We start from the raw sequence: 18,312 nt of genomic DNA, 5'->3' as shown, positions 1-18,312 counted from the left end.
ATTTCCCAGAAAGTTTAATATTAGCTACTGTCAGTTCTGGAGAGGTGGAGATGCATAAATTAGTCAGACGTCTACGTTATGGGGGTAGTGGTCAAAAAGTGACTTGTTTATCTCGCAATATAAATGTGAAAGTATGATGAAAACGCCCGACAGTCTATTTAAGAGGCGGTATCTATAGCGAGGGGAAGACTGTTCCTCTGCCAAACACTGACGTCTATAACAGGTAAGTTTGCTTTAGTCTTTGCTGTGCACAAATGATAGCTCGATTATTAAAACATGTTCAATCTGTCGAAATGATTTTAAACTGTTTCACACCATCTAGAACACGACGATTTAATTATCATCAACAAAGTGCGCGAGCGTCGTGTCATCTTACCTGTTCTTACGGTGTCTCTTTATTCCACTGACTGAACGTCGGAAGAGATTCTCCTATCCTAAACAAGCCTTTTTCCTCAACTAAAACGGTGTAGGCTCATTCTCTTGCGTAAACAGTGAAAGTGGACAACATAACTGATGGGAAAACAGATAAAAGAATTCCGTTTTAGCTGGTTTAGCGTTGTTTACTTTTTTGTTTTGTTTTTGTTTTTGCTTTCACTCAAGTAACGTTAAAGTTTGCGCCAAATTATGCTGCCAGATACTTCTGTCGTAAAACTACCCCCGCTGTCGTCACTGTCGTAAAATAAGTTAACCGAAAAACAAATTATACAAACAACTTAAAGATTATTAAAGCGTGAACAAAATGCCGTGGTAAATTGTTATGGCTTAAGACTAGATTTATTTCTTAAGAAAATGCGAGTGGCGCTGGTTTGGTTTGTGGAAAACTCTAGTTGCTAGGGGGTTGCCATGGCATTGCTACGTAGTTGCTAAAGGGGTTTGGTATGTTTTAGTGTGTTGCTGTGTAGTTGCTAGGGTGGGTTAGGGGGGCATTTTTTTTTCTGTCCTCATGAGGAAAACGGCTTATAAATCATACCAAGTGATGTTTTTTTTATAATGTAAAAATGCAGGACGTTTTCTGTAATGGGTAGGGTTAGGGTTAGGGCTGAGAAAAATCATGGAAAGTCCCCATAAACATGGAAACCCAAACCGATTACGTCTATAGAATGTCCTCGTAATGATAGGTGTACCAACATGTGTGTGTGGTTGTTATTACTTGCACTATAGGCTGCTTAATTTAACCATATCACTCACTGTATGTTTCTTTTTCAGTCACTGACTGGCAGGTGGTAGTGACAGTTGCTCTGTGGGCAAGAGGCTTTTTCTTTCTGTGATGATGGGTGACAGAGAAGCATGCTTGTTTTTACCTGTTGCTTCCGCTGGGACCTGGATTAAACACTTTCTGTCCACGCCTAAACACTCACTGGAGGAAGCGTCCCACAGTGACCACTGGTCATCGCACCCATTTTACACCAGAAAGAGACTTGTGGTGGTGGCCCTTCTGGTCGTTTTGGCCTTGGTTGTCATGTTGCTGCTTCTACTGCTCAATTATTATTGCATTGTGATCTGGCGCCTGTGTCAAGAGGAGGAGTTTGTTGCCCCAATATTTCAAAACACTACACCAGAGCTGGAAAAGCAGGACTGAGAAGTTACATGTTTTCTTGTTTTAGTATTTGGTGCATTTATGCATTATGTTGCTGTTTTGTTTGTTTGAGCAACTGAAGTAACAGTTTCCAGTGTGAGAATTGTGTGTGCATTAAGGAAATTATTCACACATTCAGGTTACTTAGTTCCTGAATTTTTAGTTTTGTATTTGTTTAAATGGCATCCTAAGGTTTGTCATTACATGGTCTTGAAAATGATGCCTATTAAAATGTGCCAAGTCACTGTATTTATCCATCTTTTTCAAATTGTTAATCTTCATCAAGTGGCGCTTGAAATGTAGTTAAATACTGTACATAAAATGGTTCTTGTTTAAACTTTGTGCCGACTGCTTGTGAATCTTTAAACTTGAATGTTTCATGAGAAATGTTTTCAATTCTCCTTACAAGCTAATGCAAACTCAAATCATAATACCACTCAGTACATGATTTGATTGTATTGTAAACACTAAAGCAAAAACAAAACCTTTGCCATATTTTTTACATCTTGTTCTATTTAAGATCAGGTTGTTTGGGCAGACTTAATTTAGTCATTCTATTTTGTCATGAAATAACATAACTGCTCAAGCATGCTCAAGTGCAAAATATTTCACTAAAATGTAGATGATGTCACACATTTCTTCATCCTCCCTCTTCAACACCAAACAGGAAATTCTTACCACACGTAGAGTAGTACATTGTGGATACAAAGTAGGCTTGTTAATGCAAAGTGCCTCTGCTCTTGGCAGGAATTGTCCTATTCAGAGCATGCTTTCTATGTCCGCTTTTGAATAGAGGCAGTGGGCACTGAATGAAGAGAACCCTTGTAAATAAATCTGTTCTCTGTCACATTAGTCCTACTGCATAATGACTCAGACTCAGGATTCTAGTCAGATGCACCAGTGAACACACCATTAGAAGTCACAAACAGATGATACCAAAGATAATTTAGGAATGTTTGGAACACTCCCTCATTCATTCACAAAAGATATAAAATAAAATAAAAATTTGATTTATTATTAGTGCAGGACATGTTCTGCTTCCACTCAATTTGTTCAATTAATAATTTTACTTAACTTAATTAAGATACAATAATGAATAATAAATATTAATTGTAAATTAAGTATCTATCTAGATTGAAACTGTCACTGACTGTTTCTATTAGTGGGGCTGGTAGAGAAGTTTGTACTTTTTTGAAGGAGCAGGGGTGGGTGGAGGAGTTGCCCTTTCTCCTTCACTATCCGAATTGCACCAGGCAGACCCCAACTTTACTGATGGATAAACTGTTTGTTAAGTTTGTTGCCTCAGGAACGTTCCTTCTGTTTGGAATCGTGTCTATTCTACTCCTAACTGTACCTATACATGAACTGAGAGAGCAGCCGCAGTACATGGTTAGTATAATTACTTATAAATTCTTGACAATTAAAAATGTCTTTCTTTCTTCCTTCTGCTAACTTGCATTTTTATGCAGGTTATCTTGATTAGAGGGAGGCATGATTTTGGCATATGGCACAAAGAGAAATTGTGGTGTTTTTGAAATATTATGTTTTGAGCACACGCTAATATGCTGTTCCAGTTGTATAATGGGTAATTTATCTCTCAAAGTAGTTCTGAGTAGTACTTTACCTGTATATGATTTCACATTCACCCTCGGATACTTAGTAATTCATATCCAATCTCATATAGACAACAACCTGTCTGTAGACAACAACATAAAATCTGAAAGACAGATCCTAAACCACAAGTACAAATCTGAAATTATAACCAGATACTTAGTCAGTTTTGAGGCCATGGGGAGGTCACCTTCACAAGGTAAACGTTGAGAAAAGTCATTTTGTTTCTTGTGAACCCTGGAACAAATAAAGATGCAGACTCAGAACAGTTTGTTATATCAGATTCTTCTGGGAATTGCATCTCCAAGAGTGTGTCATCGGTCACCAGGTGCATGTAAACCCCTGGGAGCTGTGGGTAAATAACTGTGTGTGACAGGTCACAGAAACACATTTTGTACAAATACTTATGTTATTGTACTGGAAAATATGCTGGCTTTCGCAGAATATAGTGGTTTCTGCGAATAAATCACTGTCAGAACATCTGTTATGACAATACATTAATCACGTACTAAAAAGCAAACTTTTTTTTGTCTCTCTCTCTCTCTCTCTCCCATTGCAGTATGGGATTGTGCTGGACGCTGGCTCCTCACATACTGCCTTGTACACCTACAGATGGCCAGCGGACAAGTTAAATGGCACAGGCGTGGTCGCCCAGCACAGCGAGTGTCATGTTAAAGGTCAAAAGACTTACTGAAATTCTTCAAATGTACAGGCAGATAAATGGCGAAGATATATGACATACAGATAAACATCTAAAGCAAAAAAAAACACCTTAAGCATGTTCAGAATCAAAACTAGATTTTCCATATATATTTTAGGGGCATATGAAACTATTTCACTCTGTGAATAGTAATACTAGTTAAATAGTAAGTAAATAAATACTGTATGTGTTTTGTGTTCCTTTGGCGCAGGAGGAGGAATCTCTGCTTATGCTGGTCATTGGGGCGCAGCGGGCCGCAGCCTTGAAGCATGCTTGAAGCAGGCCATGCAGGACATTCCCCCAGATAGACATCACCGCACCCCTGTGTATTTGGGAGCCACTGCTGGTATGAGACTTCTGAGGTGAGTGTGTTTTTCTTCTTACACATGAAGTTTTGAACGTTTTTATGCATACATAAAAAGAAAGATTATTAAAACATAGGCTAACATAGGCCTATTCATACTAAAAGCCAAAAAACTGTTCATAGAGACTTTAAATATGGCACTATTTGAGGGAACAGCCATTTGAGTGTCCAAAACCATTGAGGACGTTATTGAGTGCACTTATTCAATCTCACGTTCAATCCCATTATTGGAACTGTGTTCTAGAAATAAATTTGATATTGATATTTACATTTAGTCATTTTTACATTTAGTCATTTAGCAGACGCTTTTATCCAAAGCGACTTACAAATTAGGACTAAAATTAAGCGAGTCATCATGAAGAGGCAAAAAACAACAACAACGCAAGAAGTGCTCAGAATACGAGGTTCAGGCATTATTCAGAGTAGCATAAGCCCGATAAGTGAGGTTTAAAGGAATATTTTTTTTTTATTATTTTTTTTTATGAAGGTAAGTGTTCACGGAAGGGATGGGTTTTCAGCTGTTTTTTGAATGTTGTCAGGGATTCTGCATTCCGGATGAGGGTGGGGAGAGTGTTCCACCAGCATGGAACTGTGAATGAGAATGTTCTGGAAAGTGATTTTGTGGCTTTCTGTGATGGAACCACGAGACGTCGTTCGTTGATCGATCGTAGGTGTCTGGTAGGGATGATATGAGGGTATGGGGCGATTTCGGACACAACCAATATCTGATTAACGTGAATGTGGTGGCAAACAATTTTCTATTACTGAATAAGAGACAAACATGTATCAATTGTCGGTAACACTTTAGAATACTGTTCCTTCATTAATGAATAATTACACAGGAACAATAGAGTAACGCATTATTAACATTCTAGTAACTACTATTAACTAACAAGAAACTCTGATTAACAAATTAGTAAGTAATAGCGCTCAGATGAATGTAGTAGTTCATTATTAGCTAATCAGAAACTACTATTTTTTTCATACCGCCCAGAGAACTACTATCTACAGGTTCATAATTAACATGAATAATGCATAATTTATAATAAAAGGTAATGGTAACCCACTAGTAATGACTCAAGTATTACAACATCATTCTAAAGGAACTACTAATTATTTGGATCAGTATTCTAAAGTGAAAAACATGATAACTACCTACTATCAAAAACCTTACAAAAGCCTTAAAACTTACAATGACTTTAGTCAATATTAGGTATTTATCATGGTTTTCACTTTAGAATACTGATCCAAATTATTATTAGTTCCTTTATAGTAACACTTGATTAATTACTAATGAGTTACCATTACCTTATTATATATTATGCATTATTAATATTAATTATGAACCTGTATATAGTAGTTCTTAGTAGTCTTCAGTGAGGTATGAAAAATAGTGGTTACTGATTAGCTAATAGTGAACTACCACATTCACTGAACGCTATGACTTACTAATTCGTTAATCAGAGTTTCTTGTTAGTTAATAGTAGTTACTACAATGTTAATAGTGCATTACTCATTTGTTCCTGTGTAGTTATTCATTAATGAAGGAACAGTATTCTAAAGTGTTACCCAATTGTCTTTAAAGATTATTAAATACATTTATTTGTGGTCTGCCAGAATGACTTTTTTTTTTCATCCTCCAGATACATTTAATTTTCACTGTCTTTTACTTTCTCCAGAATTACCAGTCCAGACAAAGCATTTAAGGTTCTTCAAGAAGTCAAAGAGAAAATCAAATCTTTTCCATTTAGCTTTCGAGGAGCAGTCATTTTGAGTGGTCAAGAAGAGGGGGTTTACGGTTGGATCACTGTGAACTACCTCCTTGAAAACTTCATAAAGGTACTTCCATTCTGTTAGAGTATGATCTTTTCTCGTCAGTGAGAGTCAATAATTATACTTAAGCTTTGTTGCTTCTTTTCAAAACAGAGTTCTAAATATTAAGCCAGTGTTTTGATTTTTGGTTACCAGTTTCTCAACTGCTTGGGCCATCTAGTGGCCGTTTTCTGTCTTTGTTTGCTCATTTCCACACTATGTAGTATGGCTATGTGGGCCGGTGGCTTAACCCTGGCAGAAAAACAGTCGGAGCGCTGGATTTAGGTGGGGCGTCCACACAGATCACCTTTGAGACCCCAGAGAAAGTTGAAAACGAAAGAAACCACATGACCTTGCGTCTCTACGGGCAAGAGTATTCCCTCTACACACATAGTTACCTGTGCTATGGTAAAGAAGAGGCTCTGCGCATGATCCTGGCCTACCTGGTTACAGTATGATGCATCACAAATCAAATGATACTGCAATATATGTGTTATGTAGACACTATTTATTTTTATTGGTCATAAACAAACTTCTTTTTGTCCTGTGAGGAAATAACATCACAGTTAACACTCATCTAGTATGTCTTAATTTCAGTCGCAGGGTAGCAACGTGTATCACCCCTGCTACCCGTCTGACTTCACTGATGTCTTCAAGCTGGAGGAAGTGTTTGACTCGCCTTGTGCAGCGTCAAGGAGACCCAAAACTTACGACCCTCATTCGTGGATCAGAGTGCAAGGCACCGGGGACTACCAAAGCTGCCTTGGCAACACTTCTGAAATATTTTCCTTCCACTCCTGCCCCTTTTCTCAGTGTTCCTTTAATGGAGTTTTCCAGCCCAACATCAGTGGGGGCTTCATGGTGAGGGGCCCAGAAATGGTCATATGAGTTTAATAGAATAGCATCTTATGCATTTCTCTTTCTTTCAGGCCTTCTCCGCCTATTTCTTCACTCACCGTTATCTCCAGCAAAGTACAGGGATAAAGATCAGCACCTCTGCTCAGCTAGAGGAGGCTACGCAGGCTGTGTGTAATATGACCATAGAAGAGGTATAATATGTGAGTGTGTGTGCATATGTGTGAGAATAGCACCATTTGCCAATAAATCAAATCAATCTCATGATATGTCCATGTCACCTCAAATTGAAAATGACAATTAAAGGGTTAGTTCACCCAAAAATGAAAATTCTGTCAGTAATTACTCACCCTCATGTTGTTCCAACCGCGTAAGACCTTCGTTCATCTTCGGAACACAAATTAAGATATTTTTGATGAAATCTGAGCCATGTTTCACTCCTCCATAGGCTTCCAGTGTGACCGAAACTTGCTGGCCCAGAAAAGTTATTAAAGAGATCGTTAATATAGTCCAAGTGACTCCAGTGGCTCAATCTTAAGTATATCAAGCGACGAGAATACTTTTTGTGCGCAAAAACAAACAAAAATAACGACTTTATTCCACTATTCATTTCCTTCTCTCTGGACCTCTAGTTGGTTCGCGTAGTGTTTTTGCGCAGCGCGTCTGTGTTACACGTCACCACGTAGGCTCACTATTGGCCGACGCCGGTCATGTGTGTGTTGCGTGATGACGTGCAACACAGACGCGCACCGCAAAAACACTACGAGGCCCAGAGAGAAGGAAATGAAAAGTGGAATAAAGTCGTTATTTTTGTTTGTTTTTGCGCACAAAAAGTATTCTCGTCGCATGATAAACTTAATGTAGTGCCACTGTAGTTACTTGGACTATTTTAACGATGTTTTAATAACTATTCTGGGCCGGTGAGTTTCGGTCACACTGGAAGCCTATGGAGGAGTCAAAATTCTGTCAGATTTCATCAAAAATATCTTAATTTGTGTTCCGAAGATGAACGAAAGACTTACATGGTTGGAACAACATGAGGGTGAGTAATTACTGACAGAATTTTCATTTTTGGGTGAACTAACCCTTTAAGCACATTTTCACCCAAATCAAATTGCATCTGGATATAGTTGGTTAGTTAGATGGTTAGTTGTTTTATAATTTGATGTACAATTTTTTACTAAAAAATACTAATTAAAAATGTAATATCTATCAGCATAAATTAAAACCAGTACAACAAATACTACCATTATGTATGAAACATGATGTACCTTTCCATTTAAATAATATATCATTAGTTTTTCATGCATTGTACAGTAGAAATAAGAATGAGGTTACTGTAATTTGCATTACAGAAAATTACAATAATGGCAATAATGAAAATAATGGCAATGAAAGAGATCTTGATAGGCCTATATATATGAGAAAGAGATTTCAGGGTGAAATATTAAATGGATATTTTCTAGACAGTTTTTATGAATTTGACAAACATATAACTTGCTAGTAGTAAAAAGTTGAGGTACTGCTCATAAAAATGTGTGTCTGCTTGTGAGAAATACACAGCCGCATTGCATATCTGAAGTCCTAAATCTAATTCATATCAATATCTCCTGTTCATTATAGATGACCAAGAAAGCCCCCGACTTGAAAAAATACCTGAAGGATTATTGTGCACTTGCAGTGTATATACAAGTGCTAATGCTTAAGGGTTATAGCTTTGATGAACATTCGTTCCAAAATGTTGCTTTCCAGAAAAAGGTGAGTTTATCAACATGGTGATACAGTATATACGTGTACATAACAGAACCAGTTTAACTTCTGAAGTGGGCAAGACAAACCATTTTTCCAGTTTGCTGCTGATTAAAATGCTAAATTTGACAATTATGTGAATGTGGAGTATGCAAACCCCCCAAACCAAACTTTCAATCTCTACTATATGTTTCAGGCAGGTGAGGCCTCTGTGGGCTGGGCTCTGGGTTATATACTCAGTGTGAGCAGTCTTCTTCCAGAGGAACCTGTGGGGATTAGGAAGGGCTTGTGTCCTGCGGCATGGATCGGTTTGTTGATTCTCCTAACCGTCCTCCTCACTGCCACCGTCTGTTACATGGCTCTCCTAGTGATCCGGAAGAAAAGGAGGAATGGAGGTGTCTCATAGCACACTCTTATGCCATACAGTTATTTTCTGTGTTTCGTTTCTTTGCTTGGACAGACTCGTCTTCAAATACGCTCCACAAAACTTATTTTTACATGAGTAATGCATTCCTATAAACGGTCAGTGACAATATTGCATCTAATTGAACAGAAAGACTTTTTTTTTTTTTTTACTGACAAATGGTTACTGAAAGATATGATTTATGTGCTGCATCAAACCATATGAAAGTAATTTGGAATTCAGTTCATGAGACAAGGAATTAATAATACTAAATGGTATAATATGACAGTCCTTCACTACTATGGTATATCATTTGATACCATCACTGTATTGTACCTTCACAGTTTTATAAGTAACATTGTCACTATTTTAACAGATTTCAGTTGACTTCTTAGTCTTTTTTTTTTCTTGTGTTATACACTAATCAACTTTATTCAAGGAATTATATGTATTTTCTATGAGAACTGTCTCCAGTGTCTTCAGTGATCCAGAACTGTAGTTATTCGTCTCTGTTTTTGCCCAGTTCATATTTGTCTTCAGTTAATGTATTAGAAATGCATGGCATTTCACCTGTTTCTCAGACTGAAGAAATAAATCATAATGTTAATAATTCACCAACCTGAATTCATTTCAGATGCAGGTTTCTGATATGCCAAATAAGTTGTTTTGTTTTTTAAACTATATTTTACTCTTTAGCCTACTATATTTTAACTGTTTACCAGATACTAAGTTAGGCTACAGTTTAACCGGTTAGCCAACACAGAAATAGAAATGAAGCAAAATGATGTTGATTCTGACACTGTTTAAATGAGATCCCATTTTACTGTATTATTATTTTACAGTATAGTAATCATATCTGAATGTTTTTTATTTTAGCAGAAAATACCATTGACTATATTGCATACTTCATATAAGATATAGTACATCATGATATATTTGGTTTATTTAATAATACAAAGGTTATATTTGATGATAGGGAAGCTATTTAATCTCGAATAACATAAAAACACCAGATGGTGGCAGTAAGCATCTGCTCAATTCAATGGCTGGCACGTAAAGAAACGCGATCATGATCATCATTCTGCGCATGCGCATTGCGCACATCATCTCCCTTCATATCCTAGACATTACCATGTAGAGCTCTCTGGCATTTTAGCTAAATTTGCTTCAGTTTTGATTTATTTCCAGGTTTAAAGAAATGTCCGAGCTTGAAGCTAGTGTATCGTGTTCTCCGCAGTGTGCGGAAACTGACAATATCAAAAATACAGACGATATCAATCCAGAAACAGTACAAAACACTAACACCAATATTTCTCAGGTTGAAGAAGGTGAGTCTATCAGTTGAAACCCTTCAAAAACTTAAAAAATGCAGTCATATGGAGTTTATTTGCATCGAATGTTTGTGTTTGAGTTGTTTGAGATGGATTCATGGGTGGTAATAAAGCTTAGCGAGCCAACAAGCTAGGCTAGGCTAAATATTAACACCCATGATTATTCACCTTAAACAACCACCACAAAAATCACTTTTTTTTAACAACAATCTTTTGTGTTTAAGTAGTGCATCGGCTGAAAATACACGATACGACACAAAACGTGGGTTTAATGAAACAAAACATCGTGTAGATCGGTTAATTCGACGATTAAACCACATTCTAGCCAGATAGCTAACGTTAATGTATTTTTAGCCTAAACCATTCCTTATTCTTGAAAATAACAGCTGGTTTGCGCAAATCTAAAACGTTTTAGTGCATTTTCAGCTTTTTTATTATTATTTATATTTCTAACTAATTTGTAATTTTATTTAAATTAAAAAATAGTATTTGTATCAAAAATGCGTCTTTTCTATGAGACAGCAGTACAAACAAATGAACATGAATAAATCCAAATCTATTTTTTTTTTTATTCAATTTTATTACGTGTAACATTTTGTGACTAAATTGTTTGAACTGAGAGTTCAACGACACATTCAGGGAACAAACTGCCCTGTCGAGTGAATTGAAATCACCATTTTATGCAAATAATGGACGTAGAATTCATGTAAGTTTGACATGAACATCACTCTTTCATTTAGAGATATGCATTCATTAAAATATTGGCAAAAGAAATCACAGCATGCCGTAATTGTCTATTTAGTGACGCACAATATAATTTATTATAATTTTTGAAATCAGTGAAATTTTAATAATTTAGTTTTTACATTATAATGTGATGACTAGATTCAGTTTTAACATTTAAAACTATTGGCCTTTAACTGTGTTTGTGTGTTTTTAATAATTTAAAAAAATTATATCGGTCATTTATCAGTCATTAATCAGTCAAGCATAGCATGAAAATAACTATAGGTGCATTCTTAATTCTGTTATTTATTTATTTTTAACATATAGACTAGTTCCACTAGTTTTGCACCACATGAACTGTATATACTATTACTAGTATGTTTTGCTTGCACACATTGGGCCTCATTCATGAAATATGAGCAGAACGAATTTCTCTGTAAATCGTCCATAATACCATTCTTGTGTGAATTGTCACGGTCAGATCAGTCCAACAGTTTATGTGAGCATTAATTCATGAACAGAATTCATTCTGCTCATGCTCGTCATTTGTTTAATCAATTTTGATAAATAATGATAACAAGATATAATTATATTTCTAAGAGACACAGTACAGTACTCTCCATTTCTTGTTGACTAGTATTACTGAATGCCTCACTTTGAATCTAAAATCTATTTCTAATCATAAATGTCATGCCCCATGAAAATCTGATTTGTAAAAATGTGCTAATGAGATCCCGTCTACACAAACCACATCACTCATGCTACCTTGCACAAAAATATTTTCAAGTAATTTCAATCCTTAAAGCCACTCTGTTTAAATATGTACATTATTGTCTGATTTTCCTGCAGGGTCTCAAAGTGACAGTGATCTTCTCAAAGGCCTGTTGACGGATAACTTCTGTCATGTGTGTGAAGCAACCCTGATTCACGAGTCCCAGAGAGTTTCTCATTATGAGGTTTGTGAAATCAAGTTTTTCTGTTTCAAGTTTATCTCAAAAGGGCTGCAGTCATATTTCTAACACTGCTTTCTATGCTACCAGGGGAAAAAGCATGCACAAAGAGTCAGGATGTACCTGAACAACAAAGCTAAAATGAACATGACGAGCCAAGACTCTGGAGGCCTATTGGTATGTAACAGATCATACAGAATATGCATGTATTGCTTTTAAGTGTTGTGTTAGCATGCTTTAGCCTAATTCTTCATATTTTGTTCTTTTTTGTTACAGAGAGGTCTGTCTGCTGAGAAGTTCTGTGAGCTGTGCAGCATGGTGTTCAGCTCCCCCACCGTGGCCAAGTCACATTATGAGGGCAAAGTTCATGCCAAGAACATGAGAAAAACCAATCCCCCACCTCCTGGAGGTGAGTCAAATTCAGACTGGGATCTGTTGAGTTTGGATCTTCACCAATGTGGGCAAAACCTCTCATAAATGCCTTTCAAATGATTCTACTTTCAGTGCCCGTCCTGGAATCCACATCTCCAGTTGCCCTCCCATCAGTGAATGCCGTACAAAACCCGATCAGTCAGGAGCAGAGCGATACTTCTGGTTCGGCCGATCAAGAGGTTGACCTCGATGACCCCAACAAATACTGTGCGCTGTGCAGCGCTTCCTTCAACAACCCTCTGGTTGCCCAGCAGCACTACAGCGGCCGGAAGCATCAGCGGAACCAGGCCCGAATTGAGATGCTGGACCAGATGGGGGAACAGTCAGAACATGGTATACATTAATATACATCTGCATCTACCAAATTAGTTTATTAATATTACAATTATTTAATGTTTTGATTTAAAAATATTTGTAATAGTGTTTTTTAATTATTTAATTTTAAATAAACTTCTTTAAATTAATTAATTAAAATGTATTAAAACTATTTCAATTAAATGCATTTTTAATCCGTCTCTTTTGTCCACTTTCGAACACTTCTGTCCTGATTTCTTCGAGGGGAGGGTAAATTTATGTTGTTTTCATTTATTTCGATCTAATGGACAAAATAAGCTCACAAAATGTACATATGAACATGCAGAAAGACGATGGAAAAACATACGGAGAGAGGCAGCTTTCGTTTCGAGTGCATGTTAGAAATCAGGCATGGTGAGAGAACACTGTGCTTGGTACGTTTTTCGTCTTCAAACCAAACTTGGGTCTCAAGCAGACAAAGTTTAAATCCTGTCTCGCTAGCATGCTTCCCATAATGTTTACACATTAAGTCAGTAGGCGGAGAGAAGCCGGTCTTTTGTGTCTGTTCAAATCCGTTTTCAACTAACTCTGGAAGTTGTCGAAAGTGGGCAAGCTCAGAACATTTTACACCCCTTTTACACCTGTATTTAGTGTTGTACACTTGTGATCTGATTGACCAAAACAGGTCATATTGTATGTAATCCATTAATGTAAACAGAAATGTTGTAGTCAGTTCACTTATTATTAAAGATTCAAGTTTTGAGGATTTACATTTGATATTTGCTTTATTTCCTTGTTATTAAACCTTCTTTCTCATACTTTTATGTTTCCTCTCACACACTACAGTGAGCTCCCTGACTTGCCCGATTTGCTGTCTGGCGCTCAGCTCAATAGAGATGTACCAGGCACACATGCAGGGAAACAAACACTTCACCAAGTGAGTGACGTCACTTTCATTAGTTATTTCATTTGATGCCATATTTTGTTGTAGCCACTAGGGTTTGGATCTTGGTTTAGAAGACTTGAACTTTAGCTTTCATTTGCGAAAGGTCGATATATCGGCTAGGCCAATTAGTCAGCCAATATTTGACATTTTTACGTAATCGATGATATAACCATGGATTCTTCATGAATGAACTTCCAAGTGAACATTGTCTGCTTTCAAATAATTCAATTCATCTTATTTACTTTCTAAAAGTGCCTTCATCGATAAAATGCTGCCATAGATTTTAATGTTCTATTTAAATATGTAGGATTAGTAAAATAAAATGCGTTGCAAATGAACAAATTTCCTGTTGACTTTTTAAAAAAATAGTCACATATATATTGCTATTACTTCTGCATTTTACTTATTTGCGTACGCTATTGGAAAACCCGTATTGGTTGATTAATAGTTTACATGCAAATATTTTAATCCTAATCTGCTTGTTATCAGCCATCTGAATCAGTGGAACTGACTTTGTAATTCATCTTGGTCCTTAGAGAGAAGAAAGTTATGGATCTATGCAAATCTCAGAAGAAAGTGTATGACTCCTTCCAGGATGAGCTGGCTGACTACATCCAGGTGCAGAAGGCCCGGGGACTGGAGCCCAAAGCAGGGCCCGGCACTTTGGGACAAGCAAGCAATGTTCTGGATGAAAGTACAACGGAAGGTCCACTAAAAGGAGAAGAAATGCCTCATCCTGGCCAGTTGATGCCATGTTTTCCACCTCCTGGTTTTCCTCGACCTCACTGGCCCCCACAATTCCAGTCTCAGGGCCCTCAGTTTGGCTTTGGGGTGAGAGGCCCTGTCCCACACTATCGGCCTGGATATATGCCACAATCCCGTCCTCCATTCATACCCGGTCAACTATATAAAAAAGGGAGGAGCCCTGAGTCATTTAGCTCCTCCTCTTTCTCAGGTTCCTCCTCCTATAATAGCAGCAGTAGTGACAGCAGCAGCAGTGACGACAGCAGAGAGAGGAGGAGACGGAAGAGGAAGATGAGAAAGCGAGGGAAGAGCAGAAGAGATCAAGAGGATGGGTCTGATACGGAAAGGAGAGGGAGGGAAGGAGAAGCGGAACGGGGTGAAAGGAAAAAGAGGCTGAAGGGAGACAGGAGAGGAAGTGTAGAAAGAGAAGAGGATAGGAATAAGAAATGGAAGGAGAGAAGAAAAAGAGACAGAAGCTCTAGCGAAGACGAGGAAAGCAGAAGTAAAAGAAGACCAAGCAAGAAAAGTAGGAGGCACGGGGATGGACAGCATGCAAAGAGACAAAAAGAAGAGAACCTCTTGGAGAAACAAGAGGTTGTGGTGCAAAATGAGGAAGCACAGGGAAGAGTGGAGGAAAGGACAGAAACAAAAGACGGCAAACAAAAACACAAAAAAGAGAAGAAAAAAGGAAAAGAGAAGATGAATCAAGAAGACAACAGGACAGAGGAGGAAAGGCTCTGGGATGAAACTATTCTTGGTGTTTTTTAAAGACTGTCCGATGATGGTTTGACAGTATTGTTGTAATAAAACTGCACGGGACCTCAGAAGAGCGCTAAAATCTACTGGACCCATCTCACAATTTATGCTCTCCGAAGAACTCTTAAGGCCTTTCTTTCATACAGAAAATCATCTGCTCTCAATTCCTTTTTAAGGAATCAAAAATAAAAAAATTGTCATTTACTCACCCTCATTTCATTTCAAACCCATATGACTTTGTGTTTTTCTATGGAACACAAAAGTAAATGTTTTGAAGAATGTTCATGCTGCATTTTCCAATGCTATGAATGTGAATGGAAGCTGTCAATCTCTAAAAATATCAAAAATATGTAGTCAATACAACTTAATGCACTGTTTGTGATGTATAGATCAAAATTTATGTTGATATTCACTGAAAATATTGTCGTCTCCAGTTCCACATATTCAAACTGCTATTCATCTTGCTGTGACACTTAAGGACCTTACAACGTTTGTCAAATACAAAGCTATAACATGACACCAAAAGACTTCATATTGCAAAAAATTTTTTGTCATTTGTAGAGCTTGACAGCATCCATCCACTTTCACAGCGTGGAAAAGAGCAGTGTAAACATTATCCTAAACCTCTCCTTTTGAGTTCCACAGAATAAAGGAAGTCATACAAGTTTGGAATGACATGAGGGTGAGAAAATGATCATTCTAGGATGAACTATTCCTTGAAATGCTCAGGACTACAGACTATATAGGATGTCTCTAGAGCTGCACTCTTCTGTTGGAGAAATCAGTAGAAATGGTATACTTTGTGCTGTGATGCAAAAACACACTACATGAGCCATCCACCCGTGTATCCTTCAACTTGCTTCATGCTTTGATCAAATAAACCCCTCCCGCTGTTTATGTCAGCATAGATTTAGTATTTATTGTTTTTTTTCTAAAGATCTCATACATGAAGATATCCTTATGCTCATGACTTAATTGAAGCATTTCCACTTTTAGCCTCAAGGGGGTGCTGATTGCCAGCATGTACACTGGATCTGGAACTGCTAGAAACGCCGTTCAAACCCTGACTCCGTGTTCAAGAAAGACGTCAATAATGAACGGCGAGAATTATATGAAGAGTTATCTGAATAGAGGTCAGATTTGCACATCATAAACATTTCCCTGTATCAGGAGAGCTCAAACTGCAATCCTTTGTTTCATTTCTGTGCGCGTGAAACAGTAAGGTAACATCAGCCTCATTCGATGCAGCAGCATACAGGAATATTTTTTTGTTTGCAGGTCTAACAGGTGCAGGAGTTAAATGAGGACACGATTGCTACTCTGTTGACCTCTTTCTTGCATAGAGCTGCATTTCCCTTTTTGAGAGTTCGAACTATTATCACAATCAAGAAATCATGCGTATCTGATTTCCAATGGTTTCATTAAACAATTCTCAGCTCAATTCTTGGTTTTAGAGAACTTTCTGACTTCTCATGGAACATATTTATTGTGGGGAAAACGATTGTAAATGAGTTCATCACACTCGCATGTGAAATGGGAGGATTCAGTCAAAAATGACAATTCTGTAATTTACTAACCCTCATGTCGTTCAAAATGCGTATGCGAATTGGGATTTGGGCTGGTAAGATCCAAAATTACAATAAAACGCATCATGAAATTATCATAAAAGACTTGTGTGCTATATCCCGTGTCTTTTGAAACTATACAAAATTTTTATTTTTTTGGAGTCATGAACAGACCAAAATTCATAATTCAGTGAAAATGCCTTCTGTCTGCACCTATTCAAAGATTCAACGTGAAATTTGACATTAATGAAAGTAACCAATCATCAATGAGGCCTGCATGACACTTTCTGTTTCCCAATTTTGATAGAGTTTGAATATGCATAAGCACAAATGAGGTCATAAGTGATGTTTAATATAATTTGATTGGTTTCTGAATGATCATGTGACACTGAAGACTGGAGTAATGATGCTGAAAATTCAGCTTTGCCAACATAGGAATAAATTACACTTTAAAACAGTTATTTGAAATTGCGAATATATTTCACAACATTACTGTTTTACTGTTTTTTTTTTTTTTTATCAAATGCACCCTTGGTGAGTAGAAGAGACTTCTTTCAAAAACATACAAAGAATCTTAATTAACCACACTTAAGACTTGTAGTGTACATGGAACGACATGATTGTGAGTTGACAGAATTTTCATTTTTGTGTGAACTATCACTTTAATTTGCATCTAGGATGAATTCTAATGTTTGTAATTCTAATGATCGTGTTTTGATCTTCAAATGCACTTTAATGCATATTAAATTGTGGATCTAACACCTGTTCATTCTCACGCAGTTTTTTGTACTTCAGAACTTTATGAACTTTTTTCCTAAGCCTTTGTAACCACAGAGTTGAAAGCCCTCCGTCGACAGTCGCACTGAAGCGTTCTCTCGAGCCCCCTGAGATCTCCTGTTTTCAAAGAATCGTGCGGTTCGACTCCCTGTGTCTTAGTCGTAGCCTCGACCTCCGAGGCGTGTGCGTCTCCCACATCCTCCCCTCTTCACGACCCCTCCACGGGCCCATGAGCCCCTTCAGCCCTCCTCAAGAGACGAGGGCCAATGAGCGAGATCTCAAAACTCCCACACAAGCCCCCCACTGAGCTTCAGGCTCCAGAGGCCCACACACTCAAAGACTTCATTAGTGCAGTTTATCTAGAACGCGGAGTGGAAAACCAGCATGTTGGCTTGTTCAATGAATTGATAAATGTTGTGCTTCAAAAAGTTGGCGCAAAAGTTTAACTGCGAGCTCGGCCTGCAGTTTTGTTCTTCGGGTTTTTTAGTGTTACTGACGTGAGTGTAAATTTGGTGCGAAATAATCAACAAATTTTGATTTATTTATGAAGTATTATGAACTAAATGCGTATGTCCAACCTAGAGGCCTTGGAATAAACTGTGATCTGCTCTATCGCTATGTATATCGCAATCGCAGTGTAAAAGTTGTTTTACTCTGTGTGAAAAAGCACGCATATTTAATTTGAGCAAGTTTATCAGGGTTTATTTGTTTTGTTAGTTTG

General features: G+C 37.4%; 2 protein-coding genes and 1 long non-coding RNA gene across 3 annotated transcripts; all 3 read left to right on the top strand.

The window, feature by feature from the left end:
• Positions 1–30: 30 nt before the first annotated feature.
• LOC311277291 lies at positions 31–1,917 on the top strand. The gene is made up of 2 exons (XR_014625200.1): positions 31–223; positions 1,207–1,917. It is a non-coding gene; the product is annotated as an uncharacterized lncRNA (long non-coding RNA).
• Positions 1,918–2,805: 888 nt separating this feature from the next.
• entpd2b (ectonucleoside triphosphate diphosphohydrolase 2b) lies at positions 2,806–9,639 on the top strand. The gene is made up of 9 exons (XM_084386400.1): positions 2,806–2,965; positions 3,747–3,864; positions 4,099–4,249; positions 5,931–6,090; positions 6,288–6,515; positions 6,661–6,924; positions 6,993–7,112; positions 8,542–8,676; positions 8,864–9,639. The coding sequence occupies exons 1-9, from the start codon at positions 2,849–2,851 to the stop codon at positions 9,071–9,073; spliced, it is 1,503 nt and encodes a 500-aa protein (XP_084242526.1). The 5' UTR covers positions 2,806–2,848; the 3' UTR covers positions 9,074–9,639.
• A 463-nt stretch (positions 9,640–10,102) lies between these two features.
• zmat1 (zinc finger matrin-type 1) lies at positions 10,103–16,906 on the top strand. Its single transcript, XM_084387300.1, has 7 exons — positions 10,103–10,398; positions 11,977–12,083; positions 12,168–12,254; positions 12,354–12,486; positions 12,582–12,842; positions 13,650–13,740; positions 14,286–16,906. The coding sequence occupies exons 1-7, from the start codon at positions 10,269–10,271 to the stop codon at positions 15,259–15,261; spliced, it is 1,785 nt and encodes a 594-aa protein (XP_084243426.1). The 5' UTR covers positions 10,103–10,268; the 3' UTR covers positions 15,262–16,906.
• Positions 16,907–18,312: the final 1,406 nt, after the last annotated feature.

Source organism: Rutilus rutilus, assembly GCF_951802725.1.
Source record: "Rutilus rutilus genome assembly, chromosome: 18".
Classification (NCBI taxonomy): Eukaryota; Metazoa; Chordata; class Actinopteri; order Cypriniformes; family Leuciscidae; genus Rutilus; species Rutilus rutilus.
Note: the sequence above shows the minus strand (reverse complement) of the source record. Positions and strands in the feature narration are given on the sequence as shown.

Coding starts and splice junctions, on each gene's coding strand:
- entpd2b (XM_084386400.1), top strand. CDS start 2,849: ATGGATAAACTGTTTGTTAAGTTTGTTGCCTCAGGAACGTTCCTTCTG. Junction 7,113..8,541: donor GTAATATGACCATAGAAGAG/GTATAATATGTG, acceptor TGTTCATTATAG/ATGACCAAGAAAGCCCCCGA. Junction 8,677..8,863: donor ATGTTGCTTTCCAGAAAAAG/GTGAGTTTATCA, acceptor TATATGTTTCAG/GCAGGTGAGGCCTCTGTGGG.
- zmat1 (XM_084387300.1), top strand. CDS start 10,269: ATGTCCGAGCTTGAAGCTAGTGTATCGTGTTCTCCGCAGTGTGCGGAA. Junction 10,399..11,976: donor TATTTCTCAGGTTGAAGAAG/GTGAGTCTATCA, acceptor ATTTTCCTGCAG/GGTCTCAAAGTGACAGTGAT. Junction 12,255..12,353: donor AAGACTCTGGAGGCCTATTG/GTATGTAACAGA, acceptor TTTTTGTTACAG/AGAGGTCTGTCTGCTGAGAA.